Source organism: Amblyomma mixtum, chromosome 4 (assembly GCF_055824585.1).
Source record: "Amblyomma mixtum isolate Tamu chromosome 4, ASM5582458v1, whole genome shotgun sequence".
In the NCBI taxonomy this organism is placed as follows: domain Eukaryota; kingdom Metazoa; phylum Arthropoda; class Arachnida; order Ixodida; family Ixodidae; genus Amblyomma; species Amblyomma mixtum.
Genome location: NC_143015.1, coordinates 40,530,636 through 40,546,300, shown reverse-complemented (window position 1 = coordinate 40,546,300; position 15,665 = coordinate 40,530,636). Strand labels below are relative to the sequence as shown.

Sequence of the window (15,665 nt, the reverse complement as noted above, 5' to 3'; positions counted from 1 at the left end):
AATAAATAATTAAAGAAGAAATATTGAATAATAATTAATAAATTATAAGGTAATTAAAATATTAAAAGCATCAAAGAAGGGTGACGTGGTGTGAACATGATGGTATTATGGGAGTGTTTGCGAACAAGTCTGATAGCAGGGAAGCACGGGAGCCTTGCTGGGAAGCCCAACCGGGAAGCACCAGCTGCTTGAGGTGCGACTGGTTGAAGATGGCGCAGAGACCAAAGGGATTTCGGCCAGCACCTGAAGCGGATTCCCACGTGCCCTGAGGCACCTCACCTCTAGGGGGATGGACCTGGGACAGGGAGGAAGTCTTTTCTGTTGGAAAATAAAATTGAATCACACAAAATGGTGGTGGCAGTGGCAGAGCAGCAGTTTCGGAGAGCTTGGATTTCACGTTCTCCCTCACGTCGGCCGCGGTTTCAATAAAATCAACATCAAAATTTTTCAAGAACGATAGCTCAAATCGATTCATGTTTTATACTTTCCCGCAATGTTGGAAATATGCAGTACGTAGTCCTCATTTGCACATTTGATTAAAAGTGAAGGAGTGCGAGGTTATGGGACTAAATTAGAATGCAACAAAAGCCAGAGGGGCCAGCGATCGAACAGAACTTGTTTCTTTCGCTGTTTAACGTTTCCACGGCAATAAATATTTGAGACAGAAAAAAAGATGAAAATAGAGGAACTGGATTCTCGCAGCTGACTTCAAAGTGATATCGAGAAGCAAACAGTAATTTTGCGCTAATTATCACAACGTTGCTCACATAATCACGCAGATTCAATTGACAATAGGGAGCCGAACAACCAGGCACGCCGGAAGCAGGTTTTCCTTCAAGGTAAAGAGTTAACGCCTACTCCTCGTTATACTTTTCCAATGTATATACTTGTATGTGTGCCAACATGAGAGATTAAATGTGCGCTAATTCATATTCGTTTAGTGCATTCTCAACCATAAAAAACTACAGAGAATTTTGGCCACATTGATCATCATCGTCAACATTAGCATGAATACGTCCACGGCAGGGCAAAGGCTTCACCCATGTCTCTGAAATTAACCGTGTCCTGTGCCACTTGCGGCCATCCTATCGCCGCAGACTTTTTAATCTCATCCTCTCATCGAAGTTTCTGCCGCACCCCAGTACGCTTGCCTTCTCTTGAATTCCACTCCATTACCCTTAAGGACCAGCGGTTATTTTGCTTTCTCATTGCGTGCCCTGGCCAAGCCAACTTTCTTCCCTTGATTTTAACCAGGATCTTTAAATCCCGCGTTTGTGTTCTAACCCACTCCGCGCGTGTCCTGTCCCGCAACTTTGGCCTTATTTTTATTTGCATAGCACGCTGCGTTCTCCGTAATTTTAGCGAAACCCTCTTCGTTCGCCTCCATGTTTCTGGCCGATGGTTGACTACACGTAAGACACCGCTGTTGTATGCTATTACCTTCAAGGATATCGCCAAACTGCCATTCATGATCTGAGGGAACCTGCTATATGCGCCCAACCAGATTCGTATTCTTCTAGTTATTTCCCTCTCATGATCCGGATCAGCTGCCACTACCGGCCCTATTTAGATATATTCCCTTCCTACTTCGAGCACCTGCGTAGCAATTGCGAACTGCTGTTTCCTAGCTAGACTGCTGAGCATTATTTGGCTTTCTGCGTAATTTTTAGACCAATCGTTCTGCTCTGCCTGTCTAACTCATTGATCATGCTTTGCAGTTAATGTCCTGTGTGGCTTAGCAAGGCAATCGGTAAGCAAATCGTAGATTACTTAGCTATTTTTCGTAAACTTCATCCCAACTTTTCCCAGGTCAGGCCTCTGAATGCCTCCTTGTAAACATGCAGTGAATAGCACTGGCGAGATAGTGTCTCCCTGCCTGACGCCCTTCCGTAATGGAATTGTATTGTTGACTTTATCGATGACTTGGTTAGCTCTGCAGCCGTTACAGATATGTTGGAAAATTTCAGCGTACACAAGACAGGGACACAGAAGAGAACACCACAAGCGCTGACTCAAAACTAAGCGTTTATTCGCAAACGCAGGAAATATATGCCCACAGGAAAAACCAAAAACATCAAAACATATACAATCACGGATATGGAAATTCCCGTTCATGCAGGACAACAGATCGGTCAGTAACACATGTAGCCTGGTTTTTGTAGATGTGATAGGCTTCTGATACCTCTTTAGTCAATTGATTAGGATGCCTAAACAGAACAGTTGTTTTATCAAGTAAAGGCTTACAGCCTCCCCTCCGCATTCCAAACAGTGCTTGGCAAGATTTGAAGAAGGCGGTTTTCCCAACGACAAGTTATGCTCTTGTCAGTTTTACTACGTTATAGATATCTTCCATTATTTGCTCATAACACTTTTCTAAAACCTGACTGCGCAATGCCTGCATGACAGCTGAGGCTTCCACTTGATCAAACGCTTTCTCGCCATTATTTCTCGTAAGCATTTCTCTATCACCTGAGTTGTAGTATGAATATAGTCTATTGTCTATTATCAATTACGGAAGCCTACCTGATCATTTCGTTGATTGAAGTCTAAGGTTGACCTGACAAATTTAGCAATCACCTTAGTAAATACTTTGTACGGAACGGACAGTAAGCTGATCGGCCTGTAATTTTTCAACTCCTTGACGTCACCTTTCTTAGGAATTAAGATAACGTTAGTGTTCTTCCAAACTTCCGGTACTCTGAAGTCACAAGGCACTGCGTATACTGAGTGGGACATTTTTGTACCATAATCTCCCCTCCGTCCTTCGACAAATCTTCTGTTAACTGATCCCCCCCCCCAGGCTGCTCTCCCCGTTTTCATTGCTCAGAAGGCTTTCTTTACATCATCTGTCATTAATGGTGGGATGTCCCATTGCTGCGCGCTGCTGTATCTCTCATTGAGGCTCTAATTGCATTGGCACAGTATAGATTTGTGCTGACCTCTGTGGCTCTTTTAGCTATTTTATCCATATCGCTAATGGCATTGCCCTTATTGTCTCTTAACGCATACATCTGGTATGCGTTACATCTGGTTTTTGCCTATGCCTTATTTCCTTTTCACCGCTTTTATTTTGCCTCCACTCTTTAAAGTATGCTCGATTCTCTCCGTAATAAACTTGCCTATGCTTGCTACCTTGCGCTTACTTATTAACTTTGATAGCCTTGCTAGCTGTATTATGTCTTTATAGTCAGACGCCCTCATGGTTTGGTGTTTCTTAATCACAGCTTTCGTCTTCTGAGATAGCTTTCCGGTATATCTGTCGAACCATCCTACAACCTCTTTCTACGGCGCAGTCCGTAACGACGACTGTAATATTTAAACATTACGGTCGTCTTCCTAACTTCAACCAGAATATCTGTTCTGCAGCGAAGTCCTCAATTCCTTTACTTTCCCTCTTACGGCTAGCTCGTCAATTGGCTTCCGCTTCACTAATTTCCTCCGTTCCCTCTTCAAATCTCAGCTAATAGGAGACCTTACCATTCTATGTTCGCTACAGCGGACCTTTCTGTGGACCTCCATATCCTCTACGATGCCAGGGCGAGCACATAGTATGAGCTCTATTTGATTTTTAGTCTCACGACTGGGGCTCTTCCATGTCCACTTCCTGCTTTCTCGTAGGCGGCAGAAGGTATTCATCATCCGTCAATTCTTTCTATCAGTAAACTCTACTTTTCCTAGAACCTATTCCATAGTCACTTCCTAGTCTCCAGCCTGCTTCTTGCCTACCATCGCGTGTAAGTCTCCCTTCAGTACAGTGTACAGTGATTTTACTGTGTTCAGTGCCGATTCCACGTCTGCATATAAATTTCAACGATTTGTTCAGCATGGCTTCATGTAGTGCGTAGGCTTGCACCACCTTGAGCTTGTACTTCTTATTAGGCCTAATTACGATAATCGCCACCCTTTCGTTAGTACTATAGGATTCGTCTATGCTGCCAGCTATACCCTGATTGATAAGGGATCCTGCACCTAGTTCTTGTCTGTCCGCTTATTCACGACAGTACAATACGCGCCCGCCCTTTAGTACTGCGTATGCCTTATCCGCCCTCCTAACCTCACTCAGCCCTGTTACATCAAATTTAGTGCCCGCTAGTTCCTCAAACAGAACTGCTACATGCGAATCAGCGCAAAAGCACGGATTTTTCCTACGTAGAAGACGACTATAAGCAGGTAGTTCCGCCGGACGGAGTGGTCATGTTAAGCCAGCTGTGGTCAGGCAAGGTGGTTTAAAACATTTATGTGCGGATCCACTTAAGGAGGTTATGCATGAGGTGGCCCAGAGGGGGCCAGCCCTTACAAGTACTAGGTTCTGTGCTTAAGGGCAGAAGTTCAGTCGAGATTAGACGTAAATCAGAGAGCTGTTGGAAGATTAGCACTAGGTGCCCACGGCAAAACCACAAACGAGGCAGTACAAGGGGATATGGGCTGGGCATCGTTCGAGGCGCGGGAAGCTAAGAGTAAAATACTATATGAAGAACGCCTGAGGAAATTGGACGATAACAGATGGGCAGCTAAGGTATTTAAATATTTATACAGAAAGAACGTTGTCTCACATTGGCGGAAAAGAACTAGAAAACTAACCAGTAAGTATGCCGGTCATGAGGACGGAGAAAGAAAGAGCATTAAACGACAGGTCAAAAACGCGGAAGTTAAAAATTGGATGAATTCAATGGAAAAGAAACATAGTGTAGAACTATATCGATTCTGGAAAAGGCAGATCAGGAAAGAATTTTTCTATGATAACTCAAGAGGCAGTGCCCTACTTTTTGAAGCTAGATCAGGGTGTCTTAGAACGCGCAGCTACAAAAAGAAATTTAACGAAGAAGATGACACATGTGCAGTGTGTGGTAGATCTGTGGAAACAATTGAACACCTCATAATCAAATGTGATGGTATCCATCCGGATGTCGATGCAGGCACAGTCACTCTTTCTGAGGCCCTAGGGTTTAAAGATAACAATGGTCATGTAAATAAATCTGCAGTGGAAGTCAGCAAAAAGCGATTGGAGGATTGGTGGCTGAAAAGCAGAGATGTGGCATAAGGTTAGAATAGTAGGAAACCGTAGGCAAAGGTGATGGAGAATCTTAATGAGAATTGCCAACACAGTAAACAAAAAAAAAATAAAGAAAAGCTGAGCATGGTGGCAATTGCCACCACCCCGTTTCAAAGGGGGGCGCTCCTATCCATCCATCCATCCATCCATCCTAGGTGGAGGTCCCTAGTTCGGGACCCCAGTGGCGTCGGCCGCCGCCCGGGCTCGCGCGACCAGGGCCCGTTGGTCCTGCAGGTCAGAGCAGCCGAGCAGGGTCGCCTCCCAGTCCTCCCGGGTTGGGTTGGGGTGAGGGGGGGGATAGCAGGGTTGGAGGGGCAGGCCACACCATGTGGTAGATGTCCCAAGACTTCTCCGCACAGTGCGGACAGGTGCCCGGGGAAGAAGGTTCGAATGTTACAGAACTGCCTTGCACAGTAAACTATTAGTATACAGATGAAGCAGAAGCCGCTCCTTCACCTTTGAGAGACCTTTACACGGATGGAGATAAAGACCGGTGCCGGACTGATATAGAAAAACAATTTCCTTGAAGAAATCAGCTGAAGTGAATTCCAGTTCCTCATCGCCGGGCTTGGAGCGGGTAACCGGTGAGATTGTGCACGGGCGGCGGCGTGTGCTAGCTCATTTCCCTCAAAGCCGGTGAGCGGGGTCCCCGATGCAGACGCTGTTTTGGAGAAGGCGGTAGGCTAGGTACGGTACTCAGAACTGCTCGATGTTCTGACTGGCCACTCGCGGGTCCGAAATACTTGTTTTCGAAGTGGGATCTCATGCAGCAAAGGCAATGGTGACCTCCTCCACATGTGTTATTTCACGGGCTCGGAAAGTACGACCGTTTAATGTTTTGGACTGGTAGACGACTGCGGCCGTGTACTATCCCACATGGAGTAGGCAGGAGGCATCCAGACAGACCAACAGTCAGGTTTATTTGACATCATGTGTACAGAATGTCGGGAACATGAACAAAAAGCCGGAAAAAGCGCGGCTTGACAGGGCCCATGTTCCCTATTAATAAAGGCTACATATGTTATGAATTCTGGTAACAAACACAATTTGACAACAGAAACGATTAGGAAATGGTACAAAGATCACCTTTACCAAAACATAGTTTAGTATTCAATTCGACATAGGAGTATGAAGTAGCAATGAGAATACGCCACCTAGAATACGCCGGGTGTCGATCCATAGCGGCGAGCGAGGGCTTCCGCCCGCGCCATGTGCCGGCCATAATGGTCCTCACGGTTCATGTTCACGGGAAGTGGGCTCAAAGGCATGCAAGAGACAATTTTGCTCGGCTCAGAACCACCGGATTAATGCAACGTAGACAAGAGGAAAAACGGGCAGTGCTGTTGAACGGAGCGCTCGCCCTAGACAAAGAACAGACGATTTTGATCGGGGTGGGTAGCCATCGCATTAGCGTTTACCCACTGAAATACCTTTATTTTCGCGCACGTCGGGCCATAAATTACACACAGAGCTTTAAACAGAGAGCTTGATTTATCCTGCGAGCCGCCACTTACGCTGTACCGCGGAGACGGTACTAAGAACGCTATGAGACGGAGCCTCAAGCAAGAGGAAAATGAAGATGAGCTATGCGAGCTATCGGCGCAAGCATGGGACACGGACCTCAGTTCCAGAACCTGGTTGGGTTGGTATTTGTCTTGTGCTTCGCAGTGACCACGCGATTCCCAGCAGGGCCTACTGCGGCCTAAGATGATGTACCTCAACAACCTACGGCCTTGAGGCGACCATCTTGTTGACGTTTCCTTGACAACACTGGATGTAGCAGCCATGTCCGTGACAAAGGCCCGGATGGCCCAGCTGGCCACTTCCGTCGACGCTCTTCAGACGTCTTCTCCTTGCCAGCGCGAACCCGTTCTACGTACTAACCACGTTTTCTCTCACCCGAGCGGCAATCGCTGGCAAAGTTCTTGCGGCTCTCCTATTTACTGATAACCTCACACAGTATAAGAAAGCGGTATACCTGCATGGCCACTAACACCGATTTTCGCCAGTGGCCATGCTCGTGCGTCAGTTGCCAGTCCGTGAAAGTTACTGAAGACTTCACTTAACGAAAACTTCCTTCGTGCCTTTACTGATATCTGGCTGCCGCTTAGACCACGTCCATCTCGACACTGTCGGGCTGTTTCCTATCTCTCGACTCTCACTGCATTCTCACCATAATTGACATCTTCTCCTTTTGGCACCAGCCGTGCCCATTCTGGAAATCACTGCGGAAACAGTTGCAGAGGCCTTCGCCTCAACATAGGTTTTGCGCTTCGGCTGCCCGGCATTCTTACAGCAGAGTGCGGTCGGCAATGTGCCCCCTTCATTTCCCTGAACCATATGTGGGTCATTACTTCCCTGCGCAGTGGCATGGAGGAATGGCTCAATCGCAAGCTCAAGGCTTCCTACAATGCGTGCTTGAACAGGGCACACTGGGTCAACCACGGTCCCATGGTGCTTCTCAGCCTATGCGCCGTCGTATGTGCAGGCTTCAGCTGTTCAGAGGCCAACCTCCTCATCGGTGCTCCCTTACTGCTTCCCAGAGACGCATTTTTAAATTTGGAGCACTTAACTCACCTGGAGCAGTACCCCCCAACGTGTACAAAACCGCATTTAAAGTCTGCGCCCGTTTCAACCTCGATATTGTGACTGCCGGATTTTCGTGCATCTAGACCTTGCGTCCTAGGAACACGTTTCTCAAAACAGGGAGGTTGCAAATGCGCCTCTGACCCCGCAATACGTCGGGTCGTAACGAGTCATCTATAAGACGATGGTTGGTTTATGGGGTTTAACGTCCCAAAGCGACTAAGGCTATGAGAGACGCCTCTATAAGACGAGCATGGGTGCTACCTTACTACTCAATGGGCGTGAAGTGGTCGTCACGTTGGACCGCCTCGACTGGTCTTTCAGGTGACTACTCCCCCAAAGCTTCCCGCGGATCTTGCCGGCGTGTTTGACAATCTGACTTTCTCCAAGGCAGCCCCGTGTCTGGCCTTGCGGCGTGTTCTTTTGGCCATTCCGTCTGATCGCTAAAATCCGGTGGCGTTCGCGTTCGCCTCACCGGAACTCTCGAGACGGCGCCTTGATGCCGGTCAACAAAGTTCAGAGATGAGCTAAACGAAATTCAGCTGCGCGGGCTGCCTGCGAAGGAATGTCTCGCGAAGTTCAATTTCAAAACTTCTCTGCGCTGTTCCTCTATTCCTGGTGTTAAATGCGACCGTATGATTGTGGACACCGTCTAAAATATATATCGCTGCGATAAAATATCACGAATGCGTGCCAGGTGACCGTAACTTATAGTTTTCTTAGTGCCTAGTTGTCTAAGTGATAATTGTACCGAAGGTACTGGACTTGGGCTTCTGAGTGAATACCGGCAATCCTTGGCGACTTTCACAAATATATGCTCAAATTCTCTTTTTTTCCTCCTGGAGACTTTTGTACGCGATAGTACATACATCATGCGTGAGCGTGTTTGCGAGCGAACATGCTTATAACGTACGTTGGCAGAGGTTCATAAACGATGCCACGTTTTATGAATGTTGCACTGGGTCCTTGGAGCGAAGTTTCCAAAGAAACATGTCGCTCATTGCCTACGAAATCGGTTCAGAAACATATCTCAAAAGATAAAACACACAAAGAATAAACAAGTGTCTCATTGCCACACTCCAGATGTCGAATATACATGGCCCGTTTATTGCAGTGCGTATGAGATTTTCCGGCTAAAATGTGAAAACGGAGAACGAATTCTTGCGCAAGGAAGTATGCGACAAACGCTGACTCTGTGAGGACGAACAGATTTAAATGAAACGGAAAAATATCAAAACCCTGCAACAAGCGCTGCCAATGCCACTGATGGAAAGAATAAAACAGATTTATTTTCGCCTATGTTTTGTTATCTTGAAATTATCAACTGTTTGCAATAATTTTAGAGTTCTTTTAGCGCTGAAAAATAAAACAGAAAGTTTTGTAATTTATGGTGACAGCATGGTATTTCAGAAAAACGTCTCTTACCACTATAAGAGTATTGGACTTTTTGCGTCGTATATACATCAGGCTCATCCGCATTTCATGGTGATATAGAGTTCGCCATAAATATGCGATCGCGGTTAAACTCTTGACACCTCTTCTTCCTCCACCGCTGTTAACTCGCACATCGAAGTACATGTGGAAACACATGCGCGCTGTTCCTTGCTTTTGCCCTGCCTTCATGTTTTCGACGTTTTACACAAACGACTGGACATGTGTAACGGTTACGGCTGCTATAAAAAACTCATCCTGTCGAATGACATACACTAGCACCTTACCTGCCCTTAAGCTGTCGTTCCAGGCAGAGATTCTTTGGTCTTTAAAGGCAAATACATTTTGACCATAAACCATAACCTTACTACCCTGTCGTCATTAAAAGAAACCTTAAAAATATCAGGCTGCAACCATACTTTACAGGTTTTTTTTGGTGGGGAAGGGAGAAATAGATTCCTAAATCAGGTGAACAGCACAACCTGTAGTTACTATATTCTTGAGCCGATCGGAATTAGACCATCAGAGAAGGAATGCCAACATGGATGGTTGCCGCATTCAACATTACCTACCCTCTTGCCTCTATAAACCTTATAAACCAACTGAAGAGAAATAAAGGCTGCATAGAATATAAGGATGCTTTCGAAGAGATAGAAAATAAGACAAAATAGCTGGAATCACTGGCTGAATGTTTAACCAATCCTAGCCTGATTTTTCAGTTCCTTTGTGTTCGAAACCCGAATGCTATGCACGTTCGTACACGGTCAATGTGAGAAAAAGGCAAGCAGAAAATGTGCATGCCAAATTATATAATATTGCATGCTATTGACTTCATAGTATAATACAGCTTGCCATGCCACATGGTAAGGAAGCCGCACCTCACATTTGAAACTTTCTCTTTGCTGGGACTGCGGTGTCCTTAATTGATAGTTTGAAGAGTAAAGTTTAAGGGGGATAAGGTATGCAGCAGTTTCCTTGCTTTATTTGTTGTCCCGCACTAAGGCTTCCTGATTTCACACTTTCTCTGCCTTTCAGCTTAATTAATGTACAACTATTGCCCCAGATCTTGCTGCTACTCTCTTGTGGGGCGTTTTAGTGCTTCCCGTACGAAAAATACTGGAAGATTCGTGAAGGCTCCAAGCAGGCCAGCGTGTTTTCTACCTGAAGTGATCTTTAACCATCCTCAGAGACGACGGAAGCATGTAGAATCTGCCTGCCATCTCCGCACAAAAGAAATTTCAGAGCCCAGACACATTTTATGAAGTTAATGCAGTCGTGAACAGACGCAAACGCGACGGGTGAATGCAACACAATAAATATCTCAAAAGCCGTTCACCGCAAACTTTGTCGAAAAAGGGCAATGAGCGTCTATTAAAATTTCCCCTAGTTAGTTTCGGACATTGTCCAACCGGAGCTTCTTATTATAATTGTTTTTTTGCTTGTCGGTTTTCTTGTATATATGCGAAATGAATGATATACCGACAATGCGGGTACTTCTGGGCCATGGTGTTAGCAGGTTCCGTACGGGGAGGAGTTTTGAGAATGGTCCAGAAAGGAATTTCTAGTCAGTAATACATTTACACAAACCTCTATCCTAGTACTTATATTTCCCTCGTCTGGTGCTTCGAGCTATACTGCAACGTGTTAATAGTATCAGCTCTTACGATAATGTGGATAGATTTCCTAGCAGCTCTATCGCACACATTCCTCTAGACCTCTATATCGGTAAGAACGCTTTATTATTGTGATATTACAACGTACCTGCTATGAGACCCGAACAGTGGACGTGAATTGTAGAGAAATGAAAAGCGTTGAGATTGAAATGTTTCTCATAGACACGAAAAGACGCTAAAACGCCGGACAGGATGGACGGAGTGTCTGTCACTTTTTCTCTTCCTGCCCCGTTTTTTCGCGCCGCTCCATTGCTATGCTCATGAAGCGACTGGCTGAAAAATCTTCCCTTTCGCAATTGAAATGCTTATTGAGTGAACTTCAGCAAAGAGAGAGCTACCTTTGTAGCTCCCCAGTCATGATTTCTTCGCGCTCTATAGTTGCTTAAAAAGGGAAAGACATCTGTGAATAGCACAAAAGCTGTTTATCTTCGTTCAGGTTTAACTGAAAACTGTTTCTTGTGCAGATCTTGGAATACCTTACCAGACTCGCGGTTAACACTAATGGAGAGATCGTGTCTCCCTACCAAACACTCTTCTTCCTTGCAGTTTTAATTTCTTGAAATAAGAACATGGTATAGCTGCGTAGCAGCTGTAGAAATTTTCCAGTATAAGTAGATACGGGTCTACTACACCTTGTTCGTAATGCCCACACACTGATAACCTTTCCACTGATGAATCACTTTCCAGAAATTTTTGAAGCTAATATATCTAGGCTGATTATATTCTTCGGTTTTGTCTGTCACCTCAATGATGGTGAGGATATGGTTGGTTGTCAAGCCATTGCTAAAGCTAGCCAGGGCCTTCGGTTGATTGCAGACTAAGGAAGCTCTTATTTTATTAACGGTTACCTCCATAAATACGTTGCAGCCAACGGACAGTAATGGTAGCCAATCGCTGGTGAGTTTTTTGAGTCCTTGATGTCTCCTCCTGGCGTACCTTGCGCATCCTTGATAAAGATAGGCGAACATTTTACCACAGTTTATACACGATCGACGTGCGTACTTGTATTCAGAGTATTCCGAGTGCGTATTCAGAGTGGCAAGTTTCTTTAGCGCAATATCCCCTCCGTACTTCAACAGATCTCCAGAGACCTGGTCCTCAGCAGCTGCTGTCCCCTTTGCATGGCTCTTTAGGACATTTGTGTTCTCGCTTTCATTGCTGGCGGGATGTTAAATTGCTTTGCACCACTCCCTCTGTCATTATTACGCTTACTATCTCGGCTACTGCACGGGTCTATGTAGATGTTCTCGGTTATTTCGGCTATGTTATTTATGTCGTCAATGACATTCATGTTCCTGTCTGTTATTGTGTGCACATGGTTTCCCCCTATGCATTTTATGTTGACTGTTTTTGGTTTCCGTCTATTATTTAGACCACGCACTATTTTCTGCCCGCAATCTTTCTTATACTGGTTATATTACGCTTATTAACTCTTAAAGGTTTCCCACTTCTGTGCTATCTGTGGGGATGCAGCCTTTTATTGTTTGCCATTTCTTATTCGGAAATTTCTTCTACTCAGAGAGCTAAATATACCAGTATCCTGTTTAGCTGCCCTACTTATTGCTTCTACTGTGAACTGCGTAATGGTATTTTTCAGATCAGCATTCATTGCAGGTCCTTTAGGTATCCGTCCTCGAATTAAGCGGAACGCCTGTTCTTCGGAGGAAGAGAAAATTATTCCACTTTCCTTTTTACCGATTCCTCGGTCGGGGGGATATTCCTGAGCCCAATTACCGCTCAGCGTACTTTTAAAAGTAGAGTTGAAGTTTTTTTTTTTAATTTCATCACTAAGGATTGAATGTTTCCTTTCAAGTAGCTCATACCTTTGTCACAAGAGGCTCGACCGACGCCACTTAAATAAGAAGGCGCGTTTCCTCTCTTCACTATCTCATATTTTCATGGTGCCACTTCAGGATATTTGTTTCCTACGAACTGCGCCGGGTAGCCGCTGGATTATAATTTTCTCGCGGCCTCGTTTTCATACATATTATGCTAGTTTCAAGTATAGACCAGCGCGAAAGAGGAAAGTAAACAATGTATGTTTTAATTGTCTTGCACCTTTGACTCTTTTGCTCTATGTTGAATTATATGCTGCTGTACTTCCTTTGTGGACAGCGGCGCCTATGTTTGGTCACAGATCTTAAGGTTTCTTGCAATTTTCGGAAACAAACCACCCTGCGTTCCCAGCGAGTCCTCAGAGACAGCTGTACTTTTAGCTATCTATCCTGAATATGAAGATCGTGCGATTTTAATTCCTCATAATAATGTTTTAGTGATATGAACTGGATGTTCTGCGGAGCAGGTGGTTTCTGTCATGCATTTCACGCCTGCTGTGGGAAGTCCTCGAGTTCGGAAAAGAATATTTTGGAAGCGCGCGTTTTTCTGGCATCGCATGAGCTGATTTTAACAATTAATGACCATTTCATCTTTTTGGCAATTTTTTTACCAGTCCAGACATTCTTGTAACTCTTTGCCGGGAAGACTATCAAGCTGCGGAAACGGTTCGCCACAACGGATTTATGAAGTGTCCACTAGGCCAAAACACCTGAATAGAAGCAGCCAGGAAAAATTGGTTCTTGCTTCAATAGTGTAGGTTATGTTCTTTTATTGACGGTTAAGGAGAACTGTGTAGTCACTATGGCCTGCAACTATAGCAGCATTGAGCCTACACGTATTGTAAAGCGGTGGTTGCCTAGTGCGCGCGAAAAACTGGACTTTTGTAAGCTAAAACTCCTTTCCTTTTACAAGAGCGGTGTGGCAGGTGTCGGTCTTTCGGATGAGTGGGCAAGGGAGCAGCCATTGCGCCAGCATGGCTAACACGCATCTGTTCTTCGCACCCCAGGCGTTCCTGTCCCTGGCGACGTGTTGCCTGCTTGCTTCGCAGCCAGTCACACTTCATGAAGCTGGCTGTCTACCCGATGCCGATGCGACCGATCGCTGTTGCCACGCATGCGCCTACATCGCGGAACAATCTCCTGTCATCGTACCAGATATCAGGCTCTTCGCTACCACAGCGACACCGCAGCAGCTTGAACACTTAAAGGCCCTGCAGCCCGTCACCATATTCAGTGGGCAAGGGAGCAGCCATTGCGCCAGCATGGCTAACACGCATCTGTTCTTCGCACCCCAGGTGTGTAACCGGCGCTCTCTTTTCGTTAAGAAAAACGATAACAGATTCCTTATTTCGCTCCCTTGCCCAAGGGTGATTTGTGCTGTTGCCCGCGATTGCTTTGACTCTGCATATCTGTTGCTATGCTGCGGCGACGTCGAGTCCAACCCTGGTCCCAACACACGTACCGCCTCTGCCTCTAATGATCCGGAACGCGATTCTCAGCAAATGAATGAGATAATTAATTTACTTAAAGGCATTGACAAAAAAACGTCTGAACTCACGACTGGCCAAACTAAACTGAGTGCAGACGTTAACACAATCAAATCAAGCCAGGCAGTCCTCGAAACTAAGTTGGTTGACGTGTTCAACCGTTTGGAACTGATTGAAAGCAGATGCAAAACTCTGGAAACCCTAGAACTCGACGTCGCCGCAACTCAAGATACTGTCAAACAGCTGACTTCGCGACAGTATGAATTACAGGCTCGTATAGATGACCTTGAAGACCGTTCACGACGGAACAATTTAATCTTACGCGGTATACCCGACGCACGTGAAACCTGGGAACAGACTGGACAAAAAATTATCACTGCATTTTCAACTTCTTTAGGCACTGATTTTGATCAACCGGTCATTGAGCGCGCCCACAGGATAGGTACGTTTTCACAACAGAAATGTCGGCCTGTAGTTATCCGGTTCGGCTCATTTAAAGACCGTGGCAGAATACTAGCATGTCGAGCTAAACGTAAAACTAACAACATTTCTGTATCAGAGGATTTTTCGCCAGCAACCCGTAACGCGCGCCAGCAACTTACTAATTTCGCTAAAAGCCTGCCTCAGTCGCCAAAGTTCCAGCTTCGTTACAACAAACTCTACGTTAACAATAAGTGCTACATGTACGACAGCGTGACAAACAACATCGAACTGATAAAGGAATTTCCCACCGAAGTACCCGAAGAGGACACACCGCGGTCGCCTTCATCAAATGCCCAAAACACCGAAAACGCCCTGTAGCATCACGAGAGGGGACGTGGGCAGTCGTCGCCTTCACCACGCACATCTGTTCTTTTCGCTAACGTAAGAAGTATCGTAAACAAACGTGACGCATTTCATTCCGTAGCTGACACGTGTAACGCAGGTATTATTGCACTTACTGAAACATGGCTTCATTATAACATTCGTAACACCGAAATTTTCCACAACTCATCCCGATACACCTTTTATCGCTGCGACCGCACGTCACGTCAGGGTGGTGGCGTATTACTTGCCATTTGTAAAACACTCCGGTCTTACGCTATTAACATCACAACAGATCTCGAGATTGTCTGGGCATGCGTAGAACTTGGACACTCAAAAATTGTTTTCGGGGTATGCTACCGTCCTCCCAGTCACTCTGCTAACTTCCTCGATGATCTGCACGATGCCATAAATGCTGTTTGCACACGACACCCCCTGGCGCCTGTTTTCTTACTTGGCGACTTCAATCTTCCTAACATATCTTGGTCTTTTGATACCCCAGTTCAGAACCCTTCTTCTAACTTAAGCACCGATTTCTTAAACCTTTGTTCCACTTTTTCCTTTTCCCAACTAGTCTCTCAACCGACAAGAATTACTAATACCACTGCAAACACGCTGGACTTAATACTGACTACCCATCCCGATATGTCCTCAGAAATCACTTACTTACCTGGTCTCAGCGACCATCTATCGCTCTCATTTGACATTTGCATCGTTACTCCCCCAGCTGAGAAGATTTCTAAACACATCCGCGACTATAAAAAAGCTTATTTTCAGGCCATTAACAGGGAACTCG

The 15,665-nt window shown here is 45.5% G+C and overlaps 1 protein-coding gene across 1 annotated transcript in view; it reads left to right on the top strand.

Annotated features, from left to right (window-relative positions):
• Window positions 1-6,660: 6,660 nt before the first annotated feature.
• LOC149346304 (uncharacterized) overlaps window positions 6,661-15,665 on the top strand; it is a 31,671-nt gene continuing 22,666 nt past the window's right edge. Inside the window, exons 1-3 of the mRNA XM_089541287.1 lie at window positions 6,661-6,695; window positions 7,420-7,531; window positions 13,586-13,873. Of these exons, the coding sequence (XP_089397413.1) occupies window positions 6,661-6,695; window positions 7,420-7,531; window positions 13,586-13,873 (435 nt within the window). The remainder of the gene's footprint in view (window positions 6,696-7,419; window positions 7,532-13,585; window positions 13,874-15,665) is intronic.